At 37.7% G+C, this 951-nt stretch overlaps 1 protein-coding gene across 1 annotated transcript in view; it reads right to left on the bottom strand.

The window, feature by feature from the left end:
- The window catches only part of LOC105886897 (AP-3 complex subunit sigma-2), a 59,390-nt gene that overhangs the window by 48,853 nt on the left and 9,586 nt on the right, over positions 1–951 (bottom strand). The window contains exon 3 of the mRNA XM_012804525.2: positions 502–613. Coding sequence (XP_012659979.1) covers positions 502–613 — 112 coding nt within the window. The remainder of the gene's footprint in view (positions 1–501; positions 614–951) is intronic.

Genomic DNA, 951 nt, shown 5'->3' with positions numbered 1-951 from the left:
GTCTCTACAAATAAATAAATAAAAAGCCCACCTATCTCACATATTGTATCGAATGATTCCCAAGGGTCTTTACACATCTTAGTTTCCACTTAGGTAATGAAAACAATGTCAAGCAACTTTAATTTTCACAAAGCCTAACAATATATTTAAGCTATAATAAATAAACATAAATAAAACTCATGTTTATTTTTATCAAAATTGCATAAACTAAGGCATTAAGTTTATTTGCCTTAGGCTAGAATTATAAGTGAACAATTAAAAGTATAAACTATTAAATGTCAGTTGATTTGATAGCTGAAAAAATTCAAAACATGAAAACCAAGGCATTGCCAAGGTTGGGTAGAAACCAATAAATCCAAAGCATGGAGGACGGCTCAGCAGCTTTCCCACAGCATCCTCTGGTGGTCACTTGCAACCTCCACCAACATTAGTAAGGAGACTGATGAAAAATCCAGGGCAAATTCTGTACAGTTAGTGCCATTATTAGATGACTACACCTACCTGGATGAGGTCCAAGATCCCAAGTTCACTCTCTGATGAATCCACACAAAATACAAAGTAGAGGGTAGCATAGTGTCGGTAAATCAGTTTGTAGTCAGAACCACCAATCAAACTGTGGAAGATGGGAAACATTTAAATCCCTTTTATCTAAGACTTATTTTATAAGTGCACATACACATACTTATTTATTTATGTATTTATTTAGAGATAGTCTCACTCTGTCACTTGGGAAGAGGGCCAGGGCATCACAGCTCACAGCAATCTCTGGGACTACAGGTACTTGCCACCAGGCCTGGCTAATTTTTCTGTACATAGTAGACACAGGGTCTTGCTCTTGCTCAGGCTGCTCTCCAACTCCTGAACTCAAGCGATTCACCAGCCTTGGCCTCCTAGAGTTCTAGGATTACAGGTGTGAGCCACTGCATCAGCCTATATGAGATATTTTTTTTT

The sequence above is a fragment of the Otolemur garnettii genome, unplaced genomic scaffold (assembly GCF_000181295.1).
Source record: "Otolemur garnettii isolate 467f Iridium unplaced genomic scaffold, OtoGar3 scaffold00029, whole genome shotgun sequence".
Lineage (NCBI taxonomy): Eukaryota > Metazoa > Chordata > Mammalia > Primates > Galagidae > Otolemur > Otolemur garnettii.
The sequence above is the reverse complement of the archived record's forward strand: the minus strand, read 5'-3'. Positions and strand labels throughout refer to the sequence as shown.